The 20,009-nt window shown below is 41.5% G+C and overlaps 2 protein-coding genes across 2 annotated transcripts in view; both read left to right on the forward strand.

Moving 5' to 3' along the window:
• Positions 1–8,489, forward strand: part of clmpb (CXADR like membrane protein b) — a 68,118-nt gene extending 59,629 nt beyond the window's left edge. Inside the window, exons 5-7 of the mRNA XM_044201569.1 lie at positions 38–160; positions 690–831; positions 3,112–8,489. Of these exons, the coding sequence (XP_044057504.1) occupies positions 38–160; positions 690–831; positions 3,112–3,448 (602 nt within the window). The 3' untranslated portion in view covers positions 3,449–8,489. The remainder of the gene's footprint in view (positions 1–37; positions 161–689; positions 832–3,111) is intronic.
• Positions 8,490–13,386: 4,897 nt separating this feature from the next.
• gramd1bb (GRAM domain containing 1Bb) overlaps positions 13,387–20,009 on the forward strand; it is a 124,721-nt gene continuing 118,098 nt past the window's right edge. Inside the window, exon 1 of the mRNA XM_044201582.1 lies at positions 13,387–13,714. Within this exon, the coding sequence (XP_044057517.1) occupies positions 13,566–13,714 (149 nt within the window). The 5' untranslated portion in view covers positions 13,387–13,565. The remainder of the gene's footprint in view (positions 13,715–20,009) is intronic.

Genomic DNA, 20,009 nt, shown 5'->3' on the forward strand with positions numbered 1-20,009 from the left:
AGTCTATTCTGTATTCTGTACTGTTTTAATTCCCCAGATCTCAAGAACCCAGAGATTGTGACCCTGAGGAATCTCACCATGGACAGCACAGGTGTCTACAGGTGCACAGCGAGCAATGATGTGGGAGAGGAAAACTGCACCATTGAGGTCACAATGCAGCGTGAGTTTTGGGAGGGAAGGGAGAGTCGACCTTGCAGCGTTCACCTCACACCAAACTGCCACACTGATTGATGGTTATTGTTTCAAACTGCAGCTGGAAATACATTCATTCCCCTCCCTGCCTTTCATCTAACTCCCCACCCCCTCCCCCTCCCCATTCTCCCCCAGTGCTCCAACACTATAGGGACTGCGCCAAACTTAAACTGGTGGTTACTGGTCGTCACCTATGCTCCAACAGCTATGTTTTACTGTCACACTAATACATTTCCTGAGAGGCCCAGGACGGTTCGGGTCATGTGTACAGAAAATGACACATCTAGTAGCTCAGCAGAAACAGTTTGATAGCCCTCGTGTCAAATTGAATTTGGCTGATGTGGCACAAACGTAGGGAGTGTTGAAGTATTCCCAATAGATGAGCATGGACCATAAGTATTTGTGAATTTAAGATTAAGAATGAAAACTATGAATAATATGTCACAGTAAGTGACTCTGTCTCTCGTCACTCATCACTTCCTCTTTTCTGTTCACAGATGTGAGGGATGTAGGTATGGTAGCAGGTGCAGTGGTGGGAATATCCCTTGGTGTCCTCATTGTCATATTAATCATCTGGCTCGTCTTCCGGAAGAAAGAGAAAAAGAAGTATGAGGAGGAGGAGACTCCAAATGAGATCAGGTTTGCTCATCCTATTTTCCTCTGTGACTGGTTCACTTTATTTCCATTTTTTACTATTTTACTAGTTAAAATGCATGTTAAAATGCAAAAATTGTGTGGATGTGTTTTTGTTTTTTCTCTGTGTGTTTTTATATCTCTACGGGGCTGTTGCTCTGTTAGTTTAGTTGCACTTTACACTTTTAATGAGTTCAAACCTGTTAATGTCATGCAGAAACCACCTGCCACTAGATTTGTTTTGTAGATATACTCTACTACTACTCTTAAGTACGAACCCAATGTAACATTGTACAATTACATGCATTTAAAATGTGTAATATCTGCCTTAATCATGTTTAAAGGCAGATTTTTTGTCTGACAAACTGAGCAGGAAACATCTATGTATTATTAGCTGATGCAATATCTCATGCAAAAGCAAGGTATCTCAGGTGAAATCGAGGCAGAGGCATGTGGGGTATAATGAGACAGAAAAACGTAACAATACAAATATAGCCTACTTCAGCCACCTGTGGCTGGGGGTGGTGCACCTGGAGATGTGGGTTCTGCAGCATCCTCAGCACCCGTACTGCCCACAAGTGTGATCTCAAACTCAGTAGGAGATATGATATACAGTACATACTGTATGCCAAAGTGACAGGTGAGCCACAAAAACAAATGCAGACAAATGAAAAAGTAAATGTTACAATTAACCAAAGTTATGCCCTCACAGCAGATACCTGATTAATGTGCAGTAATTTCCTACAACACATTTTAAGTTTCAAGTATTTTATTGCATGGGAACTAAGTTTAAGAATTAGATATTGTAAAAAAGATATTGGTTATTAATAATTGATATTCACAAGAATTAAATATGCCAAGCCTATACATACTGTAACTGTAAGTAAATATCTATTGTAACAGTGTTTTCTGACTCTGCTTAGCAATTGCTTTAAAAAAGTTTTAGCACATAGCCGTGCATTACCCTGCGTGTGTTACCCCATCAGCACCAGTTCAACTGAAACCGTTCTAAATCAGTTATAGTGTGCAAGTCAAATGGTAACTGACACAGCAACAGCCCCTGTATGCTTGGATGTGTTTGCTGTCTGCCTGTCTGCCTGTGTGTGTTTGTGTGTGTGTGTGTGTGTGTGTGTGTGTGTGTGTGTGTGTGTGTGTGTGTGTGTGTGTGTGTGTGTGTGTGTGTGTGTGTGTGGCATCGGAGCTGATGGATCACACTAGTGCTTATTGCTCACTCTAAAGCCTGCATGCATTGGTGGACCCTGTAGACCGCTAATGACACTTGTAAAAGCAACAGTATTTTTTTTTTGTGACAGACTGGAGTTGGTGAAGGTGCATATTTACTGCTGTAACAATGAATAATGCAGCATGGTTGAGGAACAGCTTCAAGTAAATAATGTAGATTTGAAGTGTTTTCTGTTTTTATACCATGTTAAGAGTCTGAGACTTTCCACTAATCTCAGTTTTAGTGACGCACATCTCTTGGGTATAGATTTAGAACCAACCTCACTGCTGTTTAAAGATTTTATTTTTTTCCTTCTAAGAGTTATAGGACCTTCTCTGGTGTGTCTGAGAAGGTACCATGTAGGCAGTCGTGCACAGATGAGAGGTTTCTATTTCTGACTTTCTGTAGACAATCATAAGCCTTATAGCAATGGAATGATATTACCTGCTGACAACCCACACACCCTGATGACCTGGTGACAGTGATTTATAATAACTACAAAGCTCCTCTGCAATTTCAATACCATCCAAGTAACAACCACAGCACAAATTACCTTAGTTTCAGTGATTAATGCTACTGTCAATTTTTTTCCATACAGTTACTATTGTAACTGTATGTCTGTGCTGTTTTGTAACATTTTTATCCTGCTTTTGTCATGAAAGTAGAATTATAATGGAAAGTTTTCATTGTGTTCTCAGCCAAAACTTTTTTTTTTCCATCAGCAATTGAATCTGGGGAACTAGTGATTTCAGCAGATTTCATTATTCCATGCAAATGTGTTCCACAAAACTCAGGGGCTGGGGGGTATCTCATAAATTACATGAGGTCTCCACATAATACTTGTCCCGTGTGAAAAGAGTCTTAGAATAGTGTTAGGAATGGCACTGTGTTGTGCTGTTTTGCGATTTATTGTGTGTGTGTGTGTGTGTGTGTGTGTGTGTGTGTGTGTGTGTTTGTGTTTGTGGGTTCCTCTTCTCTATTTTTAGAAGCACAGTTGATATAAAATAAATAGACTTTTGTCATCATTGTTTGCTCTTTGTGGGTGTGTGTGTTTCTAACCACAGGGAGGATGCAGAGGCTCCCAAGGCCAAGCTAGTGAAGCCCAACTCCCTGTCCTCGTCTCGTTCCGGCAGCTCACGCTCTGGAGCCTCCTCCACCCAGTCCATGGTGCACAACAGCGCCCAGCGTGGTCACCGCCCCCGCCCACCTGCTGTAGCAGCTCTCAAGGAAAACGGACAGCCTCCAGGCTTCCCCCAGTCCCCTCCAGCCTACACTGCAGTGGTGCCCTCCAAGACCCCCGAGCCCCCTGCCACTCCCAAATACAACTCCAGGAACATGTCTGGGCCCACACCCCCCACCCTCATGGTCCCTGCCCAGACCAAGGCTTTTCAGACTGTGTAGGACTGAAAGCCAACCCCTTCATGCAGCCATGTGAGACTCCCATCCCAGCCCAAGCCCCCTAGTCCCCTCCCAAAGACTAAGACTCTTCCATAAACAAAGAAATGCAACTAGTTAAAAGGATGTAATTAAAAGAATCAATACTATAAGTCCAAAAGTACTTTTCATGAATGCATACTTAAAAAGGGAAAATAAGATATGCTTGCCCCCTACTGAATTACATAAAACAACAAAAAAAAGAAAAAACAAGACCCGAGATGCAACACTGTTTGTGTCTCATGGCTAAAGGCAGAACTTATTTTCTGAGTTCCTTCTTTTAGCTTTGGAAGCTGCAGGGTAGCACCATGTGCAGCGAGGTAGAAGGGGCCCCCTAGTAGAGCTTTTATTTATTTATCAAATCAAAGGGTTAGGGCATGCAGTGGAGAAAAAGAGGGGGAAAAGGGGAGACAGTAAAAGCTGGATAATAAAGTAGAGCCAAACCCTCAGCCAGGTACCAATGGAGTCATACATCTGGTGGGCTTTGGTTGTCGGCAAATACAAGATGGATACAAGCAGGGTGGAAACAAGGAGGAAGAAAGTTCAAGAGTGTAAGACAGCTACTGGTTTGTTTGATTTTTTCTGGGAGGAGGGGGGGTTGGGTGGCGTGATTCTTTGATTCATGTCACCCTGCATCTCCGACTCGCTGTCTCCAGCACATGCTCTGAAACCACAAACCCCTTTGCCTCCCATGGGCTGGGCTGATTGCGCCCATCCATGTGGACAGACACAATGTGCGGCATGTGCATTATCTGCCTCGGTGCTCTCTGTCTTTCGTGCTCTCATAACGAACCTGTGAGAAACCACGACAGTCCTGAGACTGACTCAGCTGGCTCACAAACAGCTCATCTGCTTTAACAATCAGCAGGGGAAACTTCAGGTACATGGATGTAGCATTGACAGTGGAGTCAAATCAGTGGAGTTGTTACCCCCCTCCCATATCCTGTCTACATCTATGGACCTTTTCTGGTACTGAATATCTTCCCTGAATAATTAAATAGTATGTATTAGGCCTATAGCAAGTCAATACTTTAAATATAGGGGATAAGCATCTATTAGACCAGCTGGACTTGTTTTTATTTTATTTTGTCTCTTCTCTCTGAACAGGTTGTAAAGGGTGACAGACAGCTATATGTCCATTCATCCATATTAAGAAGTGCCACCAATCCCTAGGATGGGTTATTATTGTTGCTTTTTTTACTCTTTTGTTTACCTGCTACATTTCTGAACTGAAACCAAAATCTGTCACCATGAATGTGTGATGTACAAAGATGGTGGACCCCATTAGTTTCCTATAAGGTACTGAATCAATATTCGAGCTAAGGCACAAAGAATTGACTTTGACGTTCAATTTTACAATTACTATGTCTGAATGAAGGGAGCAAGGAGTATGATTCTGTAGACTTCAATTGTATAGGGAGTGTATGGTATCATTGTCAGTACTCTCCCTGGATCCATAACAATGGAGTGGCACTCGATTGCTGTCTCACTGAATCACCGGGTCCTGCTTGGTTATTGGTCGAGCTGTGCTATCAGCCAATCCCCATTTGTCGTATCCTCAGACAGACCCAGTGCAGTTTGATTGAAAGTATCTGGAAAAAAAGGCAAGTAGCCTATCTAGTGTGCCTTTGCAATCCCTTTTCCTTTTGATGGTTTCTTTCTTTGTCCTTATCTTCAGCACACCAGTGGTTAAGTCTCTGTTCACATCCAGTTTTGAGGGTTAACAGTGGCAAATACTGAGAGATACAACTTCAAAAACTTGCCCTAGTAATAACAGATGCAGCCTACGGAGCACCAAGCAGAGTGAATTATCCATGGTGAGAAAGCAATCCCATGCCATGGGACAATGTACTGTACATTCTGTAATCAGTCTTGTTTTATATTGTACATACAGATAGATATACGCACATGATGTCATATAATTTAATAAATAAGGGTAAGTGAGGGGAGATATACCCCTTACAAAAGAGTCAAATGGGACCCAAAAGTGAATTTAAACCTTGTGTTTTTTTACACATGTTGTGTAATAAGTGAAGCCCCCTATTCTGATGTCATTTTTGACATTTTTATCTTTGAACTCATGTATTCATTGGAAAACAATATTATCATATGTAATCAAAGGTGCAAGTGTAGGGAAAAAAATTTAATCTTGTGCAAAACAAAATATCTTCACAACTACTGGCCAGATTCTCATGAGATGTAGTATGGATTTTATTGATCTCCTGAGAATAATTTCTTCTGATTTTAGTGACCCTGTGACCTTTTGCACCATTGGGTCAAAATTTCCCCTTGAAATGGGCATTAACAAGTTATCTTGAAAAGTACCTGCCAGATTTCCATAAAAATCTGCTACAAGAATTTATAGTCAACACATAATGAATATTTTGATGAACCCTGACCTTTAATCTGGCACGCCATCCAAGATTTCCACTTGTGCATGAGATATATCAAAAATCCAGTGGCAGATTGGCATGAAATTGTGTGAGCATGTTCATACTATCAAAGGAAATGAGCTGTTTTTATTTTAGTGACTCCATGGCCTTTACTCTCAGGACAAACTTAACAATTTAAGCTCCACTACTGGTTCTAAGAAGAGCAATTATCCAACACGTTAATATTATAGTGTGTAATGAATATTGCTATTCTCTCTGGGCTGGTAGCGGGGCTTTAGTCGTGTTTCACTTGTAAATCAAAATTTTCACACTAAAGTAAAACGTGTCAGATAAGATGAAGTAATTCAACTTCAAAAGTTTTGAAAACCAACATCTGTCTGAAAAGCACATGTAGTTTGACTTCACATGCGGGATTTTACATGTGACTTAACTGTAAGGGAAGATACTAAGAGAAATGCCTTTTATATTCAAATAGAGACAGCAGATCATATTTGAGCAGGGAAGCTACTGTGTGTGTGTGTGGGTGGGTGTCTGTGCGTGCGTGCGTGCTTGCGTGCATGTATGCATGTTTGTGAATGTGTGTGAGTGTGTATGTGTGGGTGTGTGCATGTAAATTCAGTATAAGCCCTTGGGCCACACCCACACATTCTCATGTTAGCCATTCAAGGAGAGGATCCAGTCAGGCAAAGTAACCTCTACCCAAATTGATATGACTGCAGACTGGCAGTGTTTATTTTAGTTTTCACTGACTTATATGCCTATTGCACTTGGCTTCACAGACAGCAGTCATGTTTTTGCTTGTGGGGGTGGCGTCTCGAGACAAAGCACGTCCATAATTCATAACTATTGTCAGCTCTGGAGGCCACTTGTACGCTCCCTCCGTGCTCTTGCTGTCTCTTAACATAGAATGCACTTGGCCCTGGGTGCACTGATGGCATCTCAAGGCACACACACACAGTTGTATGTACATACACATAAACAGGTACAGGTGACACATTCAGGTCCACACAGACACACAGGTGTGTGCTTCATGCACAGTAACAGTTGCACATGCACACATGCGCTCACAAACACACACACACAGTTTGCACAAACAAAAGCCCAAACAGCAGTCCTTGTTATTTCTGCTCCTTCAGAATCAATTTGATGGATCGAATGTCTGGAGGTATTACGACTGACTGATGGAACCAGGATACTAAATGCAGCACAGAAAGGGACACTGCATCACCCAGTGGACATCTGCACACACACACACACACACACACACACACACACACACACACACATACAAACACAGATATATAAAAACAGCTACTGTAACAAAACACGTGCATGCAAACACACATGCACTCGGAAAGACAGACACTGCTATGCATTCTAACAATCTGGATAGCATATGCTTCAAGACTTTTTTCATGGGAATCTGCGAGAGTACTATTGGGAATCAGGAGAGGTATAACAGGATTGATTTTGAGCCAGGGCTGTAGGCTCTTGCCACTGAAACTCCCTCCACCACAGATGGAAGTAGCAGTGGTGGTGGAGGATGGGATGCAAGTCTTCCAGCTGTTAAATTCCTCCAAGCTTTTTGATTTGCTTTCCAGCAACTGCAAGTCTCAGGTGGCAGATTCCCCCAGTTCATGAGCCCTCGCGTTGCATCTCTCCTCTCATGTGTGCAGCTTTGTGGCCTGACAAACTTGCGCTCTTTCCAACAAATTAATTTTAAGGAGCTTTTGTCAGTTCAGTAGAGAGTGGAGGAGGAAAGAGTGTCAGCAGCACATCCGATAGCACTCTTTAAAACAGTATCCATCAGCACTATATATTGTCTTATTATCAACACTCAAAGGTGCAGTAAACATGAAATCATTCATGGTTATCCTGCGTTATATGATAGGAGTATGAATCTCATGTAGCCACAATGTTTCATGTTCTATTAAGCAGTTTTATTTCTGATTAAAGCTGTTGAGCACGGCAAAGTGATGCTCAGACTTTGTGGTTTGGCCTTGTATGTCAGTATGGGGAATGTGATGTATTGTTACTTTTTAGAGAGGAGATGGACGGGGCTGTAGTCAACCTCAAGAAGGAAAGCAAAGGTACCTGCATGTCTTAGGAGATTGAGCAGATGAAAGGGAATGCTTTGCTTTGATGTAACATAACTGTATTCGGCTAAAAATAGTTTTAAAAAAAGAAAAAAAAAAGAAAATCTACAATTGTAAATATATTCACAGAAAATTTTATGAAGCTTTATTTTTGTCTTCTTCTTTATTTTGAATTTATCATCCATGTACTTTGCACTTTTTTGTGTGCTGTGCTCATCACCGGCCTGTGTGGGATCTGTGTGATTGGCTGTTTCTCTTGACTACATTGTTTCGTTGTCGGGGGAGACACGCTCAGCGCGGCGTTACAAAAGGGAAATGAAAGACATTTTTATTTTCTTTACTCTCATCTGTTTTTCTGCCGTGGCTTCTCTTTGGTTTTGTAAAACAGTACAGGATTTTTTGTTTGCTCGTTTGATGAAAACAATCCATGTAAATATCACAAGTAAAAAAATGTATATTTTTACGACTTCTGAGTTATTACTCTTTCATTTGCAAATAAAATATTCAATGACAACTTAATTGGTCTTGTGGCATCTTGATTTGGATTTTGGCCTCTTTGAAAAGAGTTAATACAAAACAAGATTAACACCATATATTCAACACACCTGAGTCAGGTAAACATGTTCAGCTCAGGTATTTGTAATTATTATTTTGACTAACCTTTCCTTTGCAGTGGGTTTGGGAATTGTTGTCACTCCCCACTCTCCTCTGAGCTGATCTTGGTGTATGGGGAGTGATGAGGTCAGAGCCTCTTTTAATACGCTCTACTCTGTAAGGTACTGTACATATGTCTTCACATAATAACAAATTCATTCAAAGTGAGTTGGCTGACTGAAACATGGATGTTAATATTTTAAGTGTAGGAACATCCTTGTGTGCAAACGCTAAAGAAGAGATTCCACAATTCCTTCTCAAAGTTGAATTACCTATTAGCTATCTCAAGCAAGTTTCAAGACTCAGCAAATTTACTTCCACAATGTTGAAAATCAATCTATATTCTTATGATGTGTTTTTTAGCTATTGTACAGACATTCATGATTACCAGATGATCAATCCTTTTGACTTTGGTACTTTCCCGACTTTTCTTTTAGCACCACAATGAGAGACGAGACCATGACTTGTGGATGTGAATGAAATGTCTCAACAACTATTGGATGGATTGGCATGCAATGACATTCATGATGATATCATTTATAACTTTGGTGATCCTCTGACTTTTCCTCTAGCACCATCAACAGGTCACATTGTTAATTTATCCAACACTTTTGGTTTAAAAGCAAGCTAATTAGCTAATGTTAGCATTCTAGCATTAGCTAATTAGCTAATGTTAGCACAAACATGCTAAACTTAGATGGTGAACATGGTAAACATTATACCTGCTAAACATCAGCATCTTAGCATTGTCATGCTCGCAATGACAATGCTACTGTTTGAGCATTTAGCTCAAAGCACAGCTGTACAACCTCACAGAGGCTTTAGCAAGGGCTGTAGACTCTTAGTATTGTTAAAACGGTTGCACGGTGCAGTCATTTGTATTACTTACTTTATATTTCTTTTATATTCATTTAAAAGTAATGAAGAGGCAAATGAAGATATTAATTTCGTGCCATTTTTGGGCCAAAAAGAAATGCAGAAGCCTGAAGAATGTTTTCTGCATATGTACCATTGGAAGCATTGGAATGAATGGGGCATCATCCATGGCTTAAACATGCAACATCACTGGTATGGACCTTTAAGGTATTTTATTACAGATATGGACATCACCTTCTGTACAGCTGTTATAACTAAGCCCATCATGATCTGTGGTCTCATAGTGGCTGAGGACGCAACAATTGGGCAGGGGGCTCTCCTTCCCCCTCCATCCAATGTGACAGTCACGCCCCTGGCAACAAGGTCAGCAATATCTATTGACCTGTCAGCCACTTATCGACTGACATTCATTTCTTCCCTCTGAAAAGTTCTTCTTATGTTGACAATCTATTGAACTGCCAAGATGGAGTATCTGTGTCAACCCTGGTTAAAGACACAGGGTGTGACTTTATCTGTACTTCAAGGATGCACACAAAAGGTACGACAAGAAGACACAAAACTGGGGTGAACAAATGGAAATAAATGGGGGATGGGGGGATAATACAATTACCAGTGTGTTCTCCAACATCTGTTTGTTGAGGAGTTGGCTGCAGACTCCTTGCTAAATTTACATCTTTTCAAAACACGGCATCCATATTTAAGCAAGATCAAATTTTCAAGGCCAGATCACATTTCTCCACTCCCTGTTCCATGTCCCTGTGCCCATTGTTCCACATGATTAGCCATGTGTGATGACACTGTCATAAACCCATCTCACTGGCATGCCCACGCACACGCATGCACACACACACACATACGCTTATCAATGCATGCATGCGTTGACATCATTTGGTTACAGCTTGGACCATCAGAAAACTCAAGATGGTGATTTCCAGTGTTACAGATAATATGTTATTCAGACTTTAGATAGAATCTACATTTGGCCTTTTTTTTGTGCCCATTTAGGACACATCGTTGGTGTTGCAAATCATCTAATAGCATGATGTGTCACAATTATGAATTAACACAGACATTCACACTCTAATTATCCCAAATACAAAAATGATAAAATATGTCATTACACAGAAAAGAAATCTTTTTGCTCTGAGCGAGCTTTGTAGCCTAATTAATACCAAATCGTATTTTGCTCTTGGTCTCCCTCTATAATCTGCAAAGTAAATACTGGTAGATTGCCACACAATGCCTTCATAATTGAAGTCACTTATATAATTGCACCCTCTGGTGTTGATTGGGGATAGCTCTCTTGTTATCTGTGATTCTGATAGGCTCTTAATGAGATGAAAGAAATCATACATCATCCGCTGAGATTAGTTAATCAGAAATCTCATGTGTAACCCGTATCAACGAAAAAGAGAGCTGCAAGCCAATTTTGGAACATGGCGGTCGAATTTCAGGAGCTGAACTATGTTTGTCCATCCATCCATTTTCTACCGCTTAGTCCCGTTAGGGGTCGCGGGTGACTGGAGCCTATCCCAGTGACTTTGGGCCTTAGGCAGGGTACACCCTGGACAGTGGCCAACTCGTCGCAGGGCTAACACAGACACAGACAAGGACAGACAACCATTCACTCTCACATTCATTCAATACAGGCAATTTAGAGTTATCAATTAACCTACACATGCATGTCTTTGGACGGTGGGAGGAAGCCGGAGAACCCGGAGAGAACCCACGGTAACACGGGGAGGACATGCAGACTCCACCCAGAGAGATTGTGTGATGTTGGTCTGGTCCGGGAATCGAACCCACGATCTCCTTATTGGGAGGCAGGAGCTTTTAGCCGCTCTGCCACCGTGCACCCCACTATGTTTGTATTATTCTTTTTTAATCGAAGTTTGTGAGGTCTGGATAATATTTTCGTCTTTCTTGACAATGACCTTGTCACTAATCACCAGTTCTTAATTCCTGGGTCCCCACAGATAACTGTAACCTAATTTTACCATGAATATTGTTAAAAAAATTATAAAAGTTATCCATTTATGTAACGGTCCACGGTGCACAGTTGTCCTAAATGGCTCAATGGAAGAACATGACAGTAATATTGTTAGTGGATCTCATTGGGTCCAGGTACTGTGAGTGGCTTTGCTTAAAGCTCCCTCTGGTGGAACCTGACATGTGAACCAAGTGCAACACAATATAATGATAAATAGGGGTGCAGCAGAAGTGTAGACTGTTGTTTCCATTTTAACAATAAAAAAACCTCTTATCCAGGTTTCATTCATCTGAAAGCTAATCATCTATTATCTTTGACAATCAGCTTTAAAAAGACGGGTGAAAAACATTCCAGCACGCCACTGAAAGCAACAAATTGGCTTCACTATTGTCAGTCTTTCGGAATAATACTGTGGATTTTTACCAGTGTTTTGCGTGTCTTTGCACTGATTATCTCTGGCTAATGAACATTGCTCTGTGACCCACATCTAAAGTATATTTCGCACTCTGACAACTACACTAATTATAGTGCTGCCATACATTTAGATAGAGAGGTTAATAGCATGCTATTTTTGACACACACTGTTCTCTGCTGCAATTTCACTTTTAAAACTTGAGTTGCATATAGATGGACTATGGAGAAATTATCCATTTGTGGAGGCTAAATTGTAAACTGACTAACTGATACTGTTCTATCTGACAGGCCCGATTATGATTAATGCACCTATGACATCCCTGATAAATGTGAGCATTAATTTACATTGTGATTCTCTGACGTTATAGCTGAGAAAAAGTGTTGTTTAACTAGAACAATGGTGATGTGTTTCAGCTTTTAATTAAGTCGGTGCAGGATGAATCACCTTTTTTGGTGCTGTGTCAAAAAATGTCTGCACACTAAGCTTAGTGTTTACAAGATAAACAGCCAACAAGATATCTTAATAGTCAATAATTAAAGTATTTGATTTTCTTTATTAAACCAGGAAAGCAAGATGCATGAATATCAATTTAGTACACTAGAAACTCAATTCTGAAAGCTATTAGTACATCTAATTTAAAAAATGAGGCAATTAATGATACAGTATCTTTTAATGGAGCAAGCAAGTAAAATGAACTGTCAGCTAAATTAGACAAAGGAGATCCATAATTCTATACTCTGAAGAAGAGAACCACTTGGCTGAGGATTTCACCTTCAGACTCTAACCTGTGGTATAACACGTTTTCCTTTTGACCTACAGGGTGTTCATCTAAAATGTTGATCCAAATATGCTGTACATGAAGGGTATTAGTACAGTTTGCATCATTTCATAACTATGTGCAAAAGTTGACCCTATAGCATTCAAGTCTTCAGATTATCTCACCCACTACTACACCAGCAAGTGGCAGGTTAAATAACACACACACATTTTGACATCTGTGGTGACGACATTTCTCTTATGGTGGCACTTTTTGTATCATATCCTAGAAGCCAACAACGACTTTAACACATTTGTTATGAGGCCTAATCACTGAATGATATTCCGAATCCTCTGTCTGTGACAGGGGACACTTAATAAATATGTCATGCTTGTGCTTAACACGTTGTTGAATAATAATAATAATAATAATAATAATCATGACCATTCAGGCAAACATCAATTACCCTTTCAGAAAAATCTTAGTCCCAAAAGGTGTATGATGTGCCTATGAAAGTTAAGTTCTTGTATGCAATTACAGTATAAATAGTGTGTGAAATGCCTTTCTACTTCTGTACATCCCATTTTACCCTCTAATCTCAAATGTAGGCAGAGACATAATGAGGGCACTGAAGAGTCTGATAGAATAAAGATTTTTATAGTCAAAAACATTGTGCTAATTACTTGTGAGACACAAAGTGAGTGAAATAACTTCCTCACTTAACTGGGAACCCTCTCGAGGACACCTGCCCCAGACTCCACTTTGAGAACGAGTTCCACCTCGCCTTGCAGCCCGCACAGCAGAGACGATCCGACTGCAGGCCAATAGTGGTGTAGCCTTCAGTGGGTCGCAGGTAGTATTCCCCGCACCGATTACAGTGTGCGCACACCTGTTACAGAGGACATGGCCTTTGGGCATCTCATCCCTCAGCTGAGGCTGGAGGAGCCAGCGGAGGACGGGATGTTCAGGAGCATCGCCTTCCGCCCCTTCCAGCATGGACACCACCAACGTGGCAAGTCAACTTCTCCCTGCAGCGACAGAAAACGACACAAGTAAGATTTCTTCACGGCCGTGAGGTTGAAGGGGTTTAGGCTTCCAGCGAGGAGAGAAAGTTGTGAATGCACAAGGCGATTATTGTGGGTGATGCTGAAAGGATTAAATTTGGGTGTCAAGAAATACAGCTACAGCCCTCCCTCCCATATACTGTAGTGTAATGAAAAATAAACCTCAGTAATCCACTTTAAGAGTGCAAATTCAGCCCTCGTCCTCCCAGTTTTTGAATGTCAGATATATTACAGTGACACCATGGAAAAAGGGAGAAAGAAAGTAGCAAATAAGCTCTAATAAACCAACTATGCTACCTGCCCAGTGACAAACAACAGACAAAGTTAGCAGCTAGCTAGCAAGCTAAAGACCAAGATATTTTTTCTCTGGAGTTCCTGGAGACCAAAACAGCACTAAAAAAAGGAGAGTGAATATTGCCCTATTAATGAATGCTAATGTTGCTCTGTGTGTTGGATGTGTAAGTTTAAGCTAGGCAATTCTTTAGCTATAAATGGCTGTCTGTCAGCTTGCTAACTTCATATAGCCTTTCAAACTTTTTTTTAGCCTAGTTTCCTATTTAAAGATATATCTAATGACAAGCTAAAATAATCTTTATACAAATTGACTTTGTTTTTTCCATTAATTAATTGTTATTTGCATGAAAAACAGTGAAAGAGTTTGAGTGAATTAGTGTATTAATTCTGCCAAAACACATTAAAACACTTCTGAAAATAGTAACTGGTCCACTGAAGCAAAAAATTAAATAAATGTTAAACCTGTGTACCCCAATGCACTCATATGTGTAAATTGCTATTGATTAATGCAGTCCCTATCAGTGTAGATGAGATGATAGGACCTTCCGAAGGCAGCCACGGCTTTTCTTGAGCAGCTGTTTCTCGTTTTCTTGATGACAGACTGTAATGTGGGAATTAAAGGGGGCAGGTAGACCTTATTCACAGCAGACGTTTTGCCAACACCGTAACATGACAGTATGAACACTGTGACAAAATTATAGAAAGATTGTATACATGTGAAGAATGGATTCGGGACGATGTTGAGCAACTTCAGGTGTCCCCAAACAGACAGAACCTGAGCCACACGACCTCCTCTCCACCATAGAGACCTGGCAGACACACAAGAGGCAAATCTTAAGCACACCATTCACACAGAGAGGAGAAAGAAAGACACACAAAGGGAGAGAGAGTGACAATGACAACATGCACACAAGGGACAGAAAGAGACAAGAGGAGAGGCTGAATCTCCTGGAGGACAAAGATCCAGATCCAAACATCTTGAATGAGGCACCGACAGCCAGGAGAGAGAGAGGTTCCAGGATGGTTGATGGTCCAGCACAGAGAAGCCTGAATGGAAAGAAAGGACAAGGAGGAGAAACTAGAGAGAGAGAGATAGGCTCAGAGCTGTGCTTGTGGGACACAAACAAACAGACTTTACAAAACTTATAATTTTGTAAGTCATCAGAAGCACCTGGCATGGATAGGGAGCCAATGAAGGGAAGCTAAAATTGGTGTGATATGATCAAATTTTGTAGTTATAGTTAAGATTCTGGCTGCAGCATTTTCAACCATTTGAATACTTTTATTACAAGCACACGGCAGGCCTGACAACAAAATGTTACGGTGCATGTAATCAAGTCTGGATGAAACAGAGGTGTGAATTAGGAGCTCTGCATCAGCCAAGGACAGAAATCTTTAATTTGCTGATCAAAAGAGAGAGTAAGATCAAACATAACACCGAGATTCTTGGCTGTCAAACCTTGACAAATCACACAGTCTTTGAGAGTTACTGTTACTTGATCAAACTGGTGTCGAGCAGGGCTTAAGAGTGTACTGTAGTTTGATGCGCGAATTTTACACTCTATATAGGCCTACTTATTCTGTGTTTTGAGTATGTACAGTGTTAACACTGGAAACATGACAAAAAATGAAGAAAATGCCAGCATATAAATGATCATAATGTGATTTTATAGTGTCCCACAATACAAGGACCAAGAGAAAATTAAGAAAATACTCTAAGCTTATAAAAATGAAAACAAATCTTAGACAAACAAAAAGTCCCTATAAAAACAGTGCTCACAGTAGTAGACATAGTTTTCCGTTTCCCGGTTAGTGATATGTGTACTTTATTGTCTACTAAACGTCAAAATAGTGCACTGTCAACATGAGTAGATAGCGTACTTTATACTTTGTATCTACACAGTCTGGAATTGGGACACCGTATTTTTACCATAGTGAGGTGTGTGTTATTGGAATTTTCTTCAGTGTGATTCCACATCCAGCAACAGGCTGATGGAAAGTTTCATGAATTGTGAGCTTTAGTTAAGGTTTAAGGAACTTGACTATTGCAAGATGTTACAACAAGACTGTGGTGTAAGATATTGCGGTGAAACTGCAGACATCCCTGCCTGTTGCTACGGGAGCTGTCACCTGGGACAGATAGGATCTAATTGTGGCTTTGTCTAATATGAAAACTGGCTGTTAGCAGCCACAGCGGTATGGTGATTAGGCAACCCTCTCTTCCTCTGTTGAACAGTTATCAGCCGCTCCAATGTCATGAATCTATCTTGTGATTCTCTGGGTAAAAATGATGCATGACAACTGTGTCAGAGCCAGATTATACAGCTCAGTGATAGTGTTAGAGCACTAAGGGGCATCAGTCTAATGATGTGGCTTCTAAAGAGAGCTTCTGGGCTCAAAAAACTTTGTTCTGCACAGTGCTCAAATTAAACCAAAAGTGTGAAATATGCCAAATTTCTTATGACATACCCTCACTCTGGGCTGAAATTCAGAAGGGTACTTTGTTGCCCTAAGGAGCTGCTTCAGTGTTGTTGCTTTAATCACATAGGAATCATGTTACGAGGGAAAGAAATTGAATGTTTTTGTGTGTGTGTGTGTGTGTGTGTGTGTGTGTGTGTGTGTGTGTGTGTGTGTGTCACTTCGACTGTTGCTGGAAGCAGTACAGTACTATCTTTTCTGGTCAAAACAATTGCAGATCATCATCCTTAGTGCCCCATTAACTGTTACGAACAAGGAATGTCTTCACACTGGCAATTTTTGGGCATTATGGGGCATTTTAATGTTGCAAGTTGCAGACGAATATGTAAATGGTCTCCATTGGCGTAACGTTTAACCTCACCTTCAGAGAAAGAATGGGTGACATCAATTATCTGTGAAATTATGAGCTGAAGGACACTTTCAGCTCTGCTGAATGGTGCATAGCTGTCAGTTGTCAGGTGCCCAAGCTTGTCTCAGGTGAATGTAATTTGAGGTTTTATATAATTGTGGTGCCAGCCCCTCTGGCTGTCTCTGTGGCAGTATAACACTGTGAAAATGTCACTGCAGTCCTGGCAGTTTTTTGGGCTACATTGCTGCTGTTTCTTGCTGTGGGCTGATTATAAATCTGTGACATTATTCATCACTGGATCATGTATTTGCATTGCCTGCAAATACATTTGCTGTCATTTATCAAATGATGTGATTCACATGCCAAATGATAATGTGACAACTTACAAAACTCATGTTATGTAAGTTTGTGTCAACGCAACTTCTTGCGTGGGTGGTATTTAGAAAACCCATAACTTCTGCTCTGCTCTTTTGGTGCAGACTGTGCAGGTTCGGTCAGCAGGAATTTTACTGCCAGTTGATTAAATTGCTCTTAGGGAAGCACTAATAAAGAATTCATCTGGTCTAGCCCATAACACTTCTCCTAGGCTGGCATCACCCCAAATGGATGAGTATGGATGTTTTCTTTACTTCACCTACTCATTTCCAATCAGCAGAATTAACAGCCACTGCTGCCAACCGTGATGTCATACCGAACCTGTTTGCAGTACTGAGGACAGGGACGGCAAGAAAGGACTAATTAAACAGCTAAAAGAAGAGTGAAGGCTTTTGTAAAATGTCAAAAATCATACCATGTTCTTTTAATTCCTGTTCAACTATATATTGATTTAAATGAACTGTTGAATTGTTAAATATTTAAATACATGTATTGAAAAAACATGTTCTGTCCATGTGTTATTGTCAGTAAGACAACAGGTAACAGGCAAGTAACACCAATTAACTAACACACAAACTAATACACCAACAAAAAGTAATTTGTTTTGGATTCAAGATATATATATATATATATATATATATATATATATATATATATATATATATATATATCAGCTCATTGGCAGAGGAACCAGAGGAGCCAAACACCAACTCCTGGTTGACAGAACAGTCACCCAAGACTGCAGAGCCCGACACACCAACCTGTGCACTGCCTGGATTGATTACAAGAAAGCATATGACTCAATGCCGCACACATGGATCACTGAATGCTTAGAGATGTACAACATCAACAGGACTCTAAGGGACTTCATTGCGAACTCGATGAGGCTGTGGAAAACCACCCTTGAGGCCAATGGTAAGCCACTTGCACAAGTATCCATCAAATGTGGCATATACCAAGGAGATGCTCTGTCCCCACTGCTGTTCTGCATAGGTCTGAACCCCCTCAGCCAAATAATCAACAAGACTGGCTATGGATACCGACTCAGGAACGGGCCACCATCAGTCACCTCCTCTACATGGATGACATCAAGCTATACGCTAAGAGCGAAGCGGGACATCGACTCACTGATCCACACCACCAGGATCTACAGCTCTGACATTGGGATGTCATTCGGGCTTGAGAAGTGCAGTCGAATGGTGACAAAGAGAGGGAAGGTAGTCCACACAGAAGGGGTCTCACTCCCAGAAGGAACAATAGCAGACATTGAGGATGGTTACAAGTACCTTGGAATACCACAGGCAAATGGCAACCTCGAAGAGGCAACAAGGAAGACGGCAACGGCCAAATACCTTCAACGAGTAAGGCAAGTCCTAAGAAGTCAGCTCAATGGCAAGAACAAAGCCCAGGCAATAAACAGCTACGCCCTGCCAGTGATCAGATACCCTGCAGGAATAATAAGGTGGCCAAAGGAGGAGATACAGACCACAGACGTTAAGACGCCGAAAGCTCCTCACCATGCATGGAGGGTTCCATCCCAAATCCAGCACCCTGAGACTGTACGCTAGCCGTAAGGAAGGCGGCCGTGGACTAGTGAGTGTGAGAGCCACTATCCAGGATGAAACATCCAAGATCCACAAGTACATCAAAGATAAGGCCCCAACAGATGACGTGCTCAGTGAATGTCTCAGGCAATGGGGAACAGAGGAAGACGTGCTGGAGGAAGGACCATCATGGGAGGACAAACCCCTACATGGGATGTACCACCGAACATAACTGAAGTGGCTGATATCAAGAAGTCCTACCAATGGCTAGAGCGGGCTGGATTGAAGGACAGCACAGAGGCACTCATCATGGCTGCACAGGAGCAGGCCCTGAGCACCAGAGCAATAGAGGCCCAGATCTACCGCACCAGACAAGACCCAAGGTGTAGGCTGTGCAAAGAGGCCCCTGAGACAATCCAGCACATAACTGCAGGGTGTAAGATGCTGGCAGGAAAAGCATACATGGAGCGCCATAACCAAGTAGCTGGCATAGTGTACAGGAACATCTGCACTGAGTATGGACTGGAAACCCCGAGGTCAAAGTGGGAAACACCTCCAAAGGTGGTAGAGAATGACCGAGCCAAGATCCTGTGGGACTTCCAGATCCAGACTGACAGAATGGTAATGGCGAACCAGCCTGACATCGTGGTGGTTGACAAACAACAGAGGAAAGCCGTTGTGGTTGATGTGGCGATACCAAGCGATGGCAACATCAGGAAAAAGGAACATGAGAAACTAGAGAAGTACCAAGGGCTTAGAGAAGAGCTGGAGAAGGCCTGGAAGGTGAAGGCAACAGTGGTGCCCGTGGTCATCGGAGCACTCGGGGCAGTGACCCCAAACTGGAGGAGTGGCTACAGCAGATCCCTGGAAGAACACCAGACATCTCGGTCCAGAAGAGCGCAGTACTGGGAACAGCAAAGATACTGCGCAGAACCCTCAAGCTCCCAGGCCTCTGGTAGAGGACCCGAGCTCGAAGGACGAGACCACCCGCGGGGGGTGAAGGACAAAGTTTTTTTTTTTTATATATATATATATATATATATATATATGTATATATATATATTTATTTTAATTTTTTTAATAATATTAGGATAGGATTTCCTGCAACAAACAAGGTCAGGTGAGCCTCACACTGACCTTGAGCTGGTAAATCCCTGTGTGGGGATTTACCGGCTCCTTTTTCATACTGCATTGAGAGTATACAGTCTAGTGAGGCAGAAACGGCCAGTTGAGGATCTGCTGA

The sequence above is a fragment of the Siniperca chuatsi genome, linkage group LG7 (assembly GCF_020085105.1).
Source record: "Siniperca chuatsi isolate FFG_IHB_CAS linkage group LG7, ASM2008510v1, whole genome shotgun sequence".
Taxonomy (NCBI): domain Eukaryota; kingdom Metazoa; phylum Chordata; class Actinopteri; order Centrarchiformes; family Sinipercidae; genus Siniperca; species Siniperca chuatsi.